General features: G+C 34.7%; 1 protein-coding gene across 6 annotated transcripts in view; it reads left to right on the forward strand.

The window, feature by feature from the left end:
- Sorbs2 (sorbin and SH3 domain containing 2) overlaps positions 1-12,094 on the forward strand; it is a 209,765-nt gene that overhangs the window by 106,712 nt on the left and 90,959 nt on the right. For 3 of the 6 annotated variants that reach the window (XM_033765408.1, XM_033765407.1, XM_019206849.2), the window contains exon 4: positions 8,695-8,744. In XM_033765408.1, the coding sequence (XP_033621299.1) occupies positions 8,695-8,744 (50 nt within the window). Of the gene's footprint in view, positions 1-8,694; positions 8,745-10,696; positions 10,727-12,094 lie in introns of those variants that run through there. The other 3 variants (XM_010619774.3, XM_010619775.3, XM_019206848.2) reach the window with 2 other exon arrangements.

Raw genomic sequence — 12,094 nt, forward strand, 5'->3', positions numbered from 1 at the left:
CACAGGAGACATTTGTAAAGTAAAGCAACTTGGCCTTGTTATGCCCATCCAAGTAGGATCACAATCTTTCTTGATTTATACAGCCACTTTTCATGTATACCTTGACTTGTGCAATTTTTAAATAACTACATCACACTAAGCCTAGACACTTGGTTCATATAAATTTCTAAAACGTCAGTCTTTTCATGAAATTTGGTATAGCCAAATGGCAGGATTTCCTATTTATCACTGCCAAAGTTGATATTTTCAGTATCATTTGTTTTTCTGTTTGTTACTCTTCTCTGCTGTGTATGCCTCCTGTAGAAACAATAAATATGCTACATGCCACTTTATTTTGCCCTAAAATAAGAACATCAAAAATCCATGCCAGAAAATGAAATTCTCATTCATGATTTTTCATTCACCTGTGATTCCACCTGACACTTTTACATTTACTCTATGATGAAGTTTTGCAAAATTCCTTGCTAAAATCAAGCGAACCCATTCTTGCACTCTAAAAGAGAAGTAGTGTCTTACTATTGACCAATAATATTGCATTTCTGGTATCAGAAGTAAATATCAGTAAAAATAGAAGATATCTGTCCAATATCAGCTGTTAAACAAAAATATCAAAAGATTCAAAATTTAATAAATTCAACATTTCTCCAAAGAAAGTATTTTCGCCCACTGGTGCATTATTTCCTTACTTGGAACTCCTAAAATAAGTCAACTTTCATAAAGTTGTGCATGAAGTAATTTAAGGTACAGTTTCAGTCTGGATAAACACTGTAAAAATGTAAATTTAAAATTTAATACTTAAACACCAAATTGGAGCAAATTTTTGACTACACTCCTGTCTAAAATTCAAATTCTACATAGCAAGTGCAGTTTCACAATTACATGCCTGAGACATGTATAAACACACAATTACAATAATATGGGCAATGTACAATAAACTTTGGCAGTGTTAAGCTATATAAATATTTTTTCAGGTGTTCAGGATACAGGTGCACTACATCAGAAGAAAAATATGTCTGTTTCTTTTTTTTAATTGAGTTTATTGGTACAATCTAGGTATACAATACAGTTACATTCATTATTGGGATCTTGTACCTTTACATGAGAGGTCTTGGTTCTCATTTTTTCCCCTTTGTCCCTGCCCTCCCTTTACCCCCTCCTCCCCTCCCCATTTACAAACATTTTATTTCCATTTTTTCGATTTCTCATATTTTTTTCCTCTCCCTTATTACCTTTCCCCCACCCTTCCCACTTTCCCTATAGCTTTAGCCCTTTACTTACTATTTTACATTATTAGTTATCTCATTAGGACTCTGTGCACTATTATAGTGTTTCACACCAGAGAAACTGTTCAGTATTTCGGTTAAAGAAATCTCTGTATGAACATTAAAAATAGGGAATCCTAAAGAAAAACTAAAAAGGAAAGTAAAAGAGAAAAGGCAATGATGTAACATTAAAATAATCCTTAATTCTGAAGATGAAAATGGTCCCTGAACATATTTAAATTGCTTCTTGCTCTTGTAGTCTTATCTTATTTTTTTCATTATTTAGAGAATACTTTATTAGTTTCTGTAATCAAACCCACATAGATATGACCTTACATAGTTAATACTGTGTGTTACCCTTGTACAAATGGAAAAAAAAAATTTAAAAATTAACATTTCTAGACCAATATGGCTATCAATTTCTGTACAATGCCAACTCAACACAGTAAATTTTATATATATATGTATATATATATATTTATATTTATATAAAAAGACCAATAATAGCAGTATGTTATGCATCAATAGCAGGAACAGCTTCTCCAGGTTCTGCAGTCATCTGAACAAAATTATAGACATTCAGCACATTCCATTAAAAAGACAAACAAAGAAAAGAATAATATCCAGATAACAGCAAAGTTCTGTTGCTGTTGTGGTACCTGGCACCATTTTTTCATTAGCATCTTAATCATCATCTGGAAAGAGAACATTCTGGAGTAATATCTTTAAAAATAGCTCTGATAAAGCACAGTCACTACTACATATCATAAAGCAGGTACAAGATATTTTACATTCACAGAGATATGATACAGTACTGTCCTACATCAGTAATACTGGAATCAGTTTTGGTTTGAAATTTACTTTGTCTGCAAATAAGATTGCTACCCCTGCTTTTTTCTGGGCTCCTGTCACATGGAGAATTGTTTTCCATCCTTTCACTTTCAGTATATGGGCTTCTTTTTGCACTAGGTGTGTTTCTTGTATTGCTGGATTTGGCTTCTTATTCCATTTTGCCAGTCTATTTCTCTTGATTGGTGAGTTGAGGCCATTGACATTGCTGGTTATAACTGATATGTACTGACTTATTATTGTCATGTTATTGGCCTTTTGTTGACTGTTTTTACTTTTTCACCTTCTCCTTTTAGTTTCTTGCCTTGCCTATTTGATTTGCTCTGTTGAGCCTCATGGTGTTGTTGCCTTCATTGTCTTTTTCTAGGATCTTGTTTAGAATTGCTTGTAGTGCTGGTTTGGTATTCATGTAGTTTCTCAAGTGTTCTTTGTCGTGGAAGTGTCTTATTTCCCGATCCATTTTGAAAGAGAATTTTGCAGTTCGATTGATTTCTCATGACCCCTACTGTTTTTAAGAGACCTCTCTTTTCATGGTCACTGACTGCAATCTTATCTTCTCTATTTGAGAGCCTATCTTTTCATTCTTTTATTCTGTTATGTACACTTTCAATGGAGTGTTTAATCTCCTGGATATCTGTTTGAATCTGTTTTATGGATTCCATTTTTTTCCTATGTTGGGTATTTATTTTTTCCATTTCTTTCTTATGCTGGGCCTTCATGGCTTTTATTGTGGTCCTGAGCTCATCTATTTTTTTGTCAGTTTCTGCTCTAGAGTCTGGAATCACGACTTTCATTTTGCTCACCATCTCTATGATTATCTGGAAAATTATTTCTGTTTTGAATTTTTCTAGAGCCTGATTGATCTGTTTTGTTACTTCCTGTGCTTTGAGTTCAGGGTGTCCTGGTGGTTCACTATTGGCCTTTTCATCCTCATTTGCCCTACTATTTGCCATTAGTAAACTAGAGGTCTGTCTTTGTGTCTTGCTTAAGTGTTTTCTCATTTTTATTTTTGTGTTGGGCTGTCCTTGGTTTAATCTCTGGGTTATCACCCAAATTTTCCTGATATAGTTGCGCCCTAGCTTCTGAGTCTCTAAGGACCCACAGACATTCTCATCTTCATAACATCAGAGAAAACAGCTCATCAAATCAACCACAATCCTTTATCCCAACTGATACAATCAGCAACACATTATGATCAAGCACAACTTGGAAACTGACCACCTGTGGCAGTCACTAGTCTATCACCCTTAAACCATTTGAATTAAACTGAAATCGAGAAGCAGTCCAGAACATGTCTGCAATGAAGAAACTTTCCAATATAGTATATTTACCATTTAATGGCTCAGACAGAGCTAGGGCTCAAGACCCCTGATCTTAGTTAGCTGATGGCTGAACCCCATGATGCAGACTGACCTCAGGCTGCAAGGCCCAGATTGAGTTCCCCAGCCTTCTGAATGGTTGAACTCCACACCATCCTACTACAAGATTCCCACGCCCTTTCTTTAAAGATGTTCAAAGTTGGGAACTCAGAAAAATACCCTTTATGACCACCTCTGCCTCTGCAGGGTGGGTCCAAAGACTGGCACAATCAGGAGGTCTGAGAGTGCATGGGGGTGGGTAGTCGTAAGGGGAGTTATGAGGGTTCAGGGGCACCCACATGGCTACCTTCCTGGCCCTGGAGCGATGGCAGCTCTGGGAGGCAGAAGGCATGGCTCTCCTTCCCACGGTAGATCGGGGCCCAGGCTATGTCTGTTTCTTAACTAACAGTAAGCAAGATTATTTAACTGTAGTAATTTCAAAAAATAATATTTCTATGAAAACACCTTAAGACAGGTATGGTTCTTAAAATTCTAAGGTTTTAAGAAAAAAAAATAGCAATAGTTTCTGGTCTGGGCTTAGGAAACCAGAATTATTCCTTCCATTTGGACTTGTGCAGTAACTGGGCAAAAAGAATCCTTGTCACAAGCAACTATTATTTCCCTTTAATCTTAGAAGAATAAATATATGGTCCTATGTTAGCAGCCCCAGTTTTATTCATCCAGCAGTTCAACCTTCAAGCACAGTTCTGATATTTTGTTCTTACTCTAAGCCCTATGTCATATGATTCAGCCTTCAGTTAAGCACTTTCCAGCTATGTTTTGAGGGGGTGGGCTTGAGTGAAAATATTTTAATATGCTTTAAAGGAAGATGCATGTTCTCCGCTAAGGTCAAGAGAGCCTGCCTGCTTTTGAACATCAGCTTGTCACTATTGCATGTTGGCACAATCATTTCTCTTGTCCTCAAGTAGCTAACCTCAAAAGTGAGGTGAGTGCCCTAAGATTTCTTTCAGGGTTGGAACTTACAAAATAAAATACACATAAAATTATAATTTTCTGTTCCTATCAGAACATTCAGCATTTGCCTCTACTTGAATTCTAAGTATGAAATATGCAATTTAAACTAGGTAAAAATCAGATGATTTGTGACATCAAAATATAAAAATTAAAATAGAAGACTTAAAAATTAAAAGTTGGGATATTTAAAAGCATGCTTTAAAAAGAGAGTTCTTCAAAGATGCCCCCCTCAAAATAGGAACTACACTTCTCTGTATAGTGGTAGGAAGAAGAGGACTTTCACTTCATGAACTGGGCAGGAATGGCTTCCAGCAGGATGTTACCACTTGGCAATATGTACCAGGATTCATTGTGTGACACTTTACTGGCATTTCTGTGCTTCCTACCACCACTTTGGGTTAGAAGCTGTCAAATGTAATGGGAAGGATTTTTTTTGTTTCTGTTTTTGATTTTTGTTTTTGTACCAGAGATCGAACTTGGGTCCTTGCGCTTGAAAGGCAGGCGGCAGAACCACCAAGCTAAATCCCTGGCCCTGGAAGAATCTATAAAGTGCTAATCATCCCAACCTCTTACTGCCATTTTCGCTTAGTTAGATTCAGTAGCTTTGACTGAAGCAGAAGCAAGTATTTGATTCAACTATTTCCTTAGGCCTGTCTCCTTATGGTCCCTCTGATGGGGGGGCGGGGCTCGGCCAAATGAAGTATTTGCTTAATGAAGAAAGAAAATCTAGTTTTAGCTATTACAAACTGTGCCACTACAAACATGGGTGTGCATATATCACTGTGATATGGAAACAGCCCATCTGCCCATCAGTTGGAAACTGGATAAAGAAGATGTGGTTTTTCTATAAAATGGATACTACTCAGCCATAAAGAATGAGAAAGTAGATTCATTCATAAGTAAATGGGTACATTTTGAGGATATACTCCTAAGTGAAATAAATAAGTCACACATGTGTAAATACTGAATAGTTTCTCTAGTGTGAAAAACTAAAATAGTACTCAAGATCCTAATGGGGCAATTAGCAATGTGAAATAGGAAGAAAAGGACCAAAGGTGTAGGGACAGTGAGAAGGATAGGGAAGGGGGAATAAGGTAAAAGGAAAAAAAAAAAACTATGAGAAAATGTAAAAATGGAATTAAAGTGTTTGAAGGTGGGGAGGGGAGGAGGGGGTAAAGGGAGGTGGGGACAAGGGGAAAAAATGAGAACCAAAACCTGGCATGTAAAGGTACAAGATCCCAGTAATGAATGTAACTGTACTGTCTACCTAGAATGTACCAAGAAATTCAATTTAAAATTAAAAAAAGAAAGAAAATCTACCTGGAAAACAGAATAGATTAATCTCAAATACTCATAGTGATTTATTGAATCAAAAATATTCCATGGAAAACCTTTTAGAGCAATTCTCTCCCATTAACGGAATAAAAATTTATTTATCCCAGTAATGAATGTAACTGTACTGTCTACCTAGAATGTACCAAGAAATTCAATTTAAAATTAAAAAAAGAAAGAAAATCTACCTGGAAAACAGAATAGATTAATCTCAAATACTCATAGTGATTTATTGAATCAAAAATATTCCATGGAAAACCTTTTAGAGCAATTCTCTCCCATTAACGGAATAAAAATTTATTTCCTCTAGTTTCATAGATGGCCTTGGTGTTAAATTCAGGTCTACAAAAATAAAATGATTTATTCAGAATGCTTGATCAAAACTGGGGAAAGTATCTTACTTCTGCTCCTCTTCAGAGGGGAGGCTTGACTCAAGCAGACTCATAAGACAAAGTCGTGTCGGTGCCCTCACATGAACAATCAAACCTTTTAGGTCCCCATTCAAAAGTTAAACTGTCCAGTCTATTCTGTCAAGCACATCCAGAAGAAAAGCTTTTCTGTTCTACTAAAAGGTTTTTCTGCCCTACAATGAGGTGTCTGGGAATTGAAAGAAATTCGGATAGAATTAAAGGACTGTGAACATGAAGTCGTGTTGTTGCCCAAGCATGAATAACCATTATACACTATTGACACATGCATATTGGGAACAAAGTTTCTCTGGCTCTTAAGTAAAATAAATCCATTGCTCTCCACAAATTAGAATACATACAAAGTTGCCTTTCATATAAAACTTTCACAAGAACTCAATATAAGTAAACTGGGCCCCACACAAAAATTGAAAGTCATTTTCTCACTCTAATGTAATGCCCTGTGGACCATCTTCTGTGGTTCAGGGTAGTCTGTATTTTATGATCAGTCTTCATAATCTTGACCCTGGTTCCATTCCAGTATAAGACAATACTTGAAATACTATTTTCTTCCAGTAGATGCAAACCCTCTAGGAATTTGATGCTTTCCAGAATAACTAGGGCTAACAACGTAAGTATAATCAAAGACACTTTTTCAGAACAGAAGAGATTAGATTCACTTTAGTTTAAATTGTTAAAAAGGGCCCAGGATTTAACTCAGTGGTTCTCTCCCCTGCCTTGCAAGTGCAAGGTCCCGAGTTTGATCCCTGGTACAAAAAAAAAAAAGGTGTATCTAAATAAATTCAAAAGCAGTATATTTGGGCCAAGGATTTGGCTCAGTGGTTTTGCCGCCTGCCTCACAAGCACAAGGGCCTGAGTTCAATTCCTGGTAACAAAACATAAAAAAAAATTGTTAAAGAGTTCTCAATCATGAATTTGTTAATGACTTTTTTATAAATAAGGGAAATAGAATGGTGCATTTTTATTTGTTACCCAAGAAGCCTATTGGTTTCAAGTTCTTGAAAGTTCAATCACCAAGTCTCTTCTTTTAACAACTTGGAAAATGTCTTGCCTGATTAGGAAGTTAGTCATTTCACATTTTGACATGTAAAACAATGCAGTTTTTAAAAACCTCACAAATTACATTTATAAGTAACAGGATACACCACTTTAAGGACAGAAAGCTCAAGGATTTGTGATGCCTTTCTTTGTTCTCCTTAATCCTGTGTTACTTTTTGAGTGTCAGACATTTTGTAAATATCTGCACTTTGGACTCAAACAATAAGTGTTGATCATTAATCTGCTAACTTGGTATGAAACACTATTAAAGCAGGTTTTGTGTTCTGAAAGTTAGACTTCTTTCTGTGTTTGGCATTTTCTTTGTCAATATTATTCCAGCCCAAATACTGTCTTTGTCATTTAGTTTTAAAATCTAAACCCATTATAAACATGAAGTGTTGCCTAGTTCCAAGGGAGTGATCAAGTAAAAGTTGAAAACATCCTTTCAATCTTCATTTTCTGGAGATTGTTTAGCCCTTCTTGTTTTAGAAGTTGCCTCAGCCCTGGTCACAGACATCCCCTGAGGCAACTTTTCCATTTATTTTGTCCATTTAAGGTTAACATATTAGGAGTTTTGCTACTGAGAGATTAAAATAAATACCCTTGAAGGAACATTCTCAAAGCTCCTGTGCCGACCCCTGCCTTCCTCCCTAGGCCCTTTGGCAACCTTTCTTTTCCAGCAGTATTAGGCTGTCCAGTCCAGTGTATAGAAAGAAATATGACATATTCTGGAAATAAACAAAATGATAAAAGCAGAAACATGCTTGTTTATTTGTATACACTGAAAAATAAGAGTTAAACTTCATAACAAACTTTTATAACAGTTAAACTATTATAATAAAGTTTTCACTGATCATTTTCTAAAGTTAATTGGGCTGTGAAAACTGGTTCACACTGGAATGTTATACTTAACAACCCATGATCCTCTCAGGTTTAAAGAACAAAAAAATTCCTATAAATGTTTGTAAGATAAATTAAATTTTTAGTCTCTGGCCATACCACCCTGAACGCGCCCGATCTCATCTGATCTCGGAAGCTAAGCAGGGTCGGGCCTGGTTAGTACTTGGATGGGAGAGATTAAACTTCTAAAATTGAAATCTCTTCTCCATTTGTATCCATTAAATGGTCACCATTAAACAAAAATATAAGTCTATGACCAGGGGACCAAGAATAAATGAAATTTAACTTAAACAGAATTATAAATTTTGGGGCCAGGGATTTAGCTCAGTGGTTCCGCTGCCTGTCTTGCAAGCACAAGGACCCGAGTTTGATGCCTCATACCAAAACAAAAAAAAAAGAATTATAAATTTTGCCCACCTTATTAAACCTTGGTTCAAATAAGATTAACAGTAATGTAGCATTGTTACAGGTACATCAAAAACAAAAAGACACTTTCACAATATTTTGATCCACATGCTAGTGAACAAATTATGCATCATTCTTTTTCTACAGGAAAACTGAAGACTTTACTAACAAACTCCCCAAGGTCAAAATGAATACAGGTATGCTGTCTCTGTTAGTTTTAAATTCTTTATCTTTACTCTCTAAAAATTATCTTGGCCCTGAATCATTAGTTTAGCACTTTGCTGATTCTAAATGTGATACTGTCTGATTAGATATAAAACCTAGAATCATTACTTTATTTCATTGTCTTTGTGCTCTGGTCTGTAGCCCTCAAAGGAAGAATGTTTTGTTCTCTTGCCTAATCTTACTACCCTTATCTCTAATTATATTTTGTAACTGCCTCCTATAAATGTTAGGAATTTTATACATGCATTTGAAATCTCTCACTGAAAATAAGTTCAAAGTCAAGTTGCTCTGGTGAAAATGTTTAAATTTTCCCACTCTATAAATCCTTTATGTTGAAAAAGTCAGTGGATAGAATGCCAAAGCTTCATTGAAAACCTGCTTAATTAACTCATAGCCACAATACACATAAAGTCATAAGCATTTTAATTTTAGATGTGAAAACAGTATCTCTAAATAGCTTAACATCAATGCCTCTGAAGTCTGTATTATATACATTTTAATTATAAAAATATTGTTGATAATGCTATATACATAGAAAGTATAAATGTTTCCATAATAGAAATACTTCAGTTCATGATTTTTCCTTCATTCCCTACCCTCTCAAATTGTATATATGGTTTTCTTATGTACAATAATTCAGCAAAAGAACTTTATCGTTGAAATTGTGTCACTTGTTTTTACATATTACATTTTCCACCTGCAAGTAATTGCTGGAAAATTGTCTTAGCCTATCACCCAAGTCACAAACAAAATCATGGCTTGGGATACTATGTCACAAAAAGCCCATTGTCTTTTTGCTGCCTCTTATTATCAAAGTGCCTAGAGGAAGGGTTAACATCCTACTGGTGAGAACATGTAATCCCTAGATCAAGTGTACAAATGTGCCATATCCACCTTTCTTTTTCTTTTTTTTGTACTGAGGATCCAACTAGGCAGGTGGCAGCACCACCGAGCTAAATCCCTGGCCCCATATCCATCTTTCTATGACAATACTTCAGCAGAAACCTACTCCAACTGGCCTCAGGGAATGCTCTGTTGACTGACTTCTGAGGATGTAGAACAACAGGCAAGGTGAGGGAGGCTTAGAAATCAAGAGAAATGATGACTCTAGAGCAAATGAAAAAGACACTTTAAATATGTTATTAATTTTCCTATTATTATAACCCTGTTATTACAGGTATGCATATACACGTATGATTATACAAAATACGCTGTATCCTTGTGTGATATATTGAATAATTGATCTTCCTATTCAAATAATTCAATCACTAATAACAAAGTAAACATAAAATAATTTAAATATGTTTAGGTCTCTGGAAAAACATGAATATAACCTTCCCAAACATCCTCTCATTTATAAGGAATGAACTTTGCTCTGAATAAAATGCTGATTTGTATAGGATTATTTTGCCTATTTGGATGAATTTACATGTATATGTGAGATATATTCAAACCTATGCAAAAATTGAGTAGAAGTCACTGAAACACTTTAAAATTTCAAAGTAATACTATAATGTTGCTATACAAGCATACCACTTTAAACAACTAGACAGACAGATACATCTACTGTTTTAGGAAATGGAAGTATTGTTGCTGTGTTTTAAAAAATGAATTAGGAATTAGTTACTAGGCAACTAATTAATAGAATTGGCCTCATTATCCACCTCTCAATCACTAAAGTGTTACAATTGTGAATTTCCATTTGTCAGTCGCTAAGCTTTTAAAAAATTATTTTAAACCTTATCTTTGCTTTTAATCAATTACATAAGAAACTAGCCAGGGATAGTAAAATATACAAAATGTGTTATATCTCCTAGATCTTGTGATCCATTATTTTCTAAGGCAAAAGACATAGTTATTGAAGAAAAAGAAAGGACATCCAATAATTCAGACAATATGGTTTACCTATATATGTATTTTCTAGCAATGAAAACAACTTCCAGGGACCCTGCAGGTAGGTAAAATGGGGACCCACAAAGGCTGCAGGTCATGAATGAGTACAAAGATGAGTCCAGCCTGAAAGTTCTTGACCATGGACTGAAGAATGAAAGGCACCAGAGAGTATCAATTCTTACATAAGTGGAAACAGAATTTAATACATTCTCTGTTTCTCCAACTTCACAAAAACACAATTTTTTGAAATAATCTCTTTAATTGATGTTAACAGAAACATTTTGCATTTTCTTGATCTAGATCTTGCAGCTGGCTAAAACACATAAATTGTTTTTATTTTTTGTATCAGGATTGAACTCGGGTCCTTGCGCTAGCAAGGCAGGGGGCAAAATCACCGAGCTAAATTTCCGGCCCTAAAGTTACATACATTGTTTAGCCCAAATATTAGCAGACTTTCTTGGTTTATAGTGATAAATGCTTCAGTGGTTTTTTTTTATGATCTAAGGCAAATGAGATACCTAGAAATTTTATTTCTTAAGTATTTAGGTACAAACAACTTAACCACTTAATAATTACTTAGTGAATTTAACCAGTGACCCTGGATCCATACATTGTGAAGATTTCTCTTTTGTTCTCCGCTTGTTTTCAGATATTCAGAATTAAAATAATAGGAAAATAAAATCACTCAGAGTGATGTCAGTTTTCGCTTTCAATACCCTTGATTACCAACACTTTTACACCAGTCAGTACCTACCAGATAGTCTATATTCAGTAACATTGTCTCCATTTTAGCAGACACGTTTGCATCTCATAGCTATTTTTGCCTTGTCAAGTTTGTTAAAATGCTTTTGATGCCTCTCTGAAAGATAATGCCAATGTAAGTTTCTGCCATTTGTATCTTTCTGTTTTAATTCTCTGTTACAGATTTTTATCCACTTGGCTTATTTTAATTTAATGTTTCTTCAGATTATATTCTTTTGAATTATTTTGGATAGTAAGAAATTGTCATTTTTAATGTATGTTTTAATATACATTTTACATTAAAATAATTTCATCACTTTTGAGGACATTATTAATCATGACTTCTACCAATAATTAATTCAAATCATATTTCCATGTATCTTTACTAATCACAGTTCTCTTATGGTTAATTAAACAGATTAAATACTTTTCCCTACGAAATAAAGAAGAAATAAGCAGCATGTGTCAATATGTGGTGATCATGTTGTCTATGGGTTTACATTGTTTTTTGTCATAACCTTCAAAAGCAATTTGAGTTATTTTGACTTAATGAGCAAAATGACAGGAATGAGGAAAAGTATTTATTGCACATGCTATATTACAAAGGAATGTGGCATGGAATGGAATATATTTATAAATTGACATTAATTTTTTAATTTTAAGAGACTTGTCTTCCCATACCACATAA

Source organism: Fukomys damarensis, unplaced genomic scaffold (genome assembly GCF_012274545.1).
Source record: "Fukomys damarensis isolate Sample0158 unplaced genomic scaffold, DMR_v1.0_HiC HiC_scaffold_18, whole genome shotgun sequence".
Lineage (NCBI taxonomy): Eukaryota > Metazoa > Chordata > Mammalia > Rodentia > Bathyergidae > Fukomys > Fukomys damarensis.